General features: G+C 32.7%; 1 protein-coding gene across 1 annotated transcript in view; it reads left to right on the forward strand.

Annotated features, from left to right (window-relative positions):
* Positions 1–840, forward strand: part of LOC119588230 — a gene marked incomplete in the record, with an annotated part of 18,655 nt that overhangs the window by 6,436 nt on the left and 11,379 nt on the right. Inside the window, 1 exon segment of the mRNA XM_037936930.1 lies at positions 39–160. Within this exon segment, the coding sequence (XP_037792858.1) occupies positions 39–160 (122 nt within the window).

The raw sequence follows: 840 nt of genomic DNA on the forward strand, positions 1-840 counted from the left end.
CCCCAAGGCATATTTTACTATGTTCATTTTTCGCACAGAGAAAAAAAGAAATATACCTCTTGAAAAACCTCCGTGCCCCTCAGGTTTTCAGGCTTCACTCTCTATTACATAGTCTTGTTATTGTGAAGCTCACCCATAACCCAAAGATTCAGTTGCTCTTGTAGCCTGGCAGTTAAAAGAATATTTTTTATGAAAAAATACTGAACGAAAAAAATACTGCATTTCCTTCCCCTTTTAAAATTTGATAAGTCGGGTACCAAATTTTGTAACTGGCAATTTTGACTCCTGTATCCGAAAAAAATTTCAAAAATGAGTGGGAATATATGTTTTGGATGAAGAGTCAAACTGGTGTTCACACATTAACATTGTCCAGGTTGAAAAAAAGGGAAATTTTTAGAAATTATTTTTTTTCTATCATATAGGGCATTCTCATAAAACTAAATTAAATTCACCTTTCTTTATATCCAATTAAATCTTTTTGGATTATAATGCGATTCCAAAAAATAAATGCAAAAGCATTTTAGCAATTCTGTTAAGATTAACACCCCCAAATTTTCCTTGTGGCAAACAATCATAATCAACTTTTTTTTTTAGAAAAAAACAAATAAGCTTATACCAACCCTAAAACATAATCAGTGTGTAGGAGGACTTCATTTTTCCGGTAATTATCAGTTTGGAATATCCTCAAAGCCCCTGGATTTGGAAATTTTTTGCGGTGAAAAAATTTTACTTTCAGCTCCTCAACGAACAGTGTCATCAAAACCCTCATCTGGGTTGTTTGTTGGGGCGTTACTGCGATATTTGCATGACATAATTTCTGGAGAAAATAAAACCATTTTT

The sequence above is a fragment of the Penaeus monodon genome, chromosome 23 (assembly GCF_015228065.2).
Source record: "Penaeus monodon isolate SGIC_2016 chromosome 23, NSTDA_Pmon_1, whole genome shotgun sequence".
Lineage (NCBI taxonomy): Eukaryota > Metazoa > Arthropoda > Malacostraca > Decapoda > Penaeidae > Penaeus > Penaeus monodon.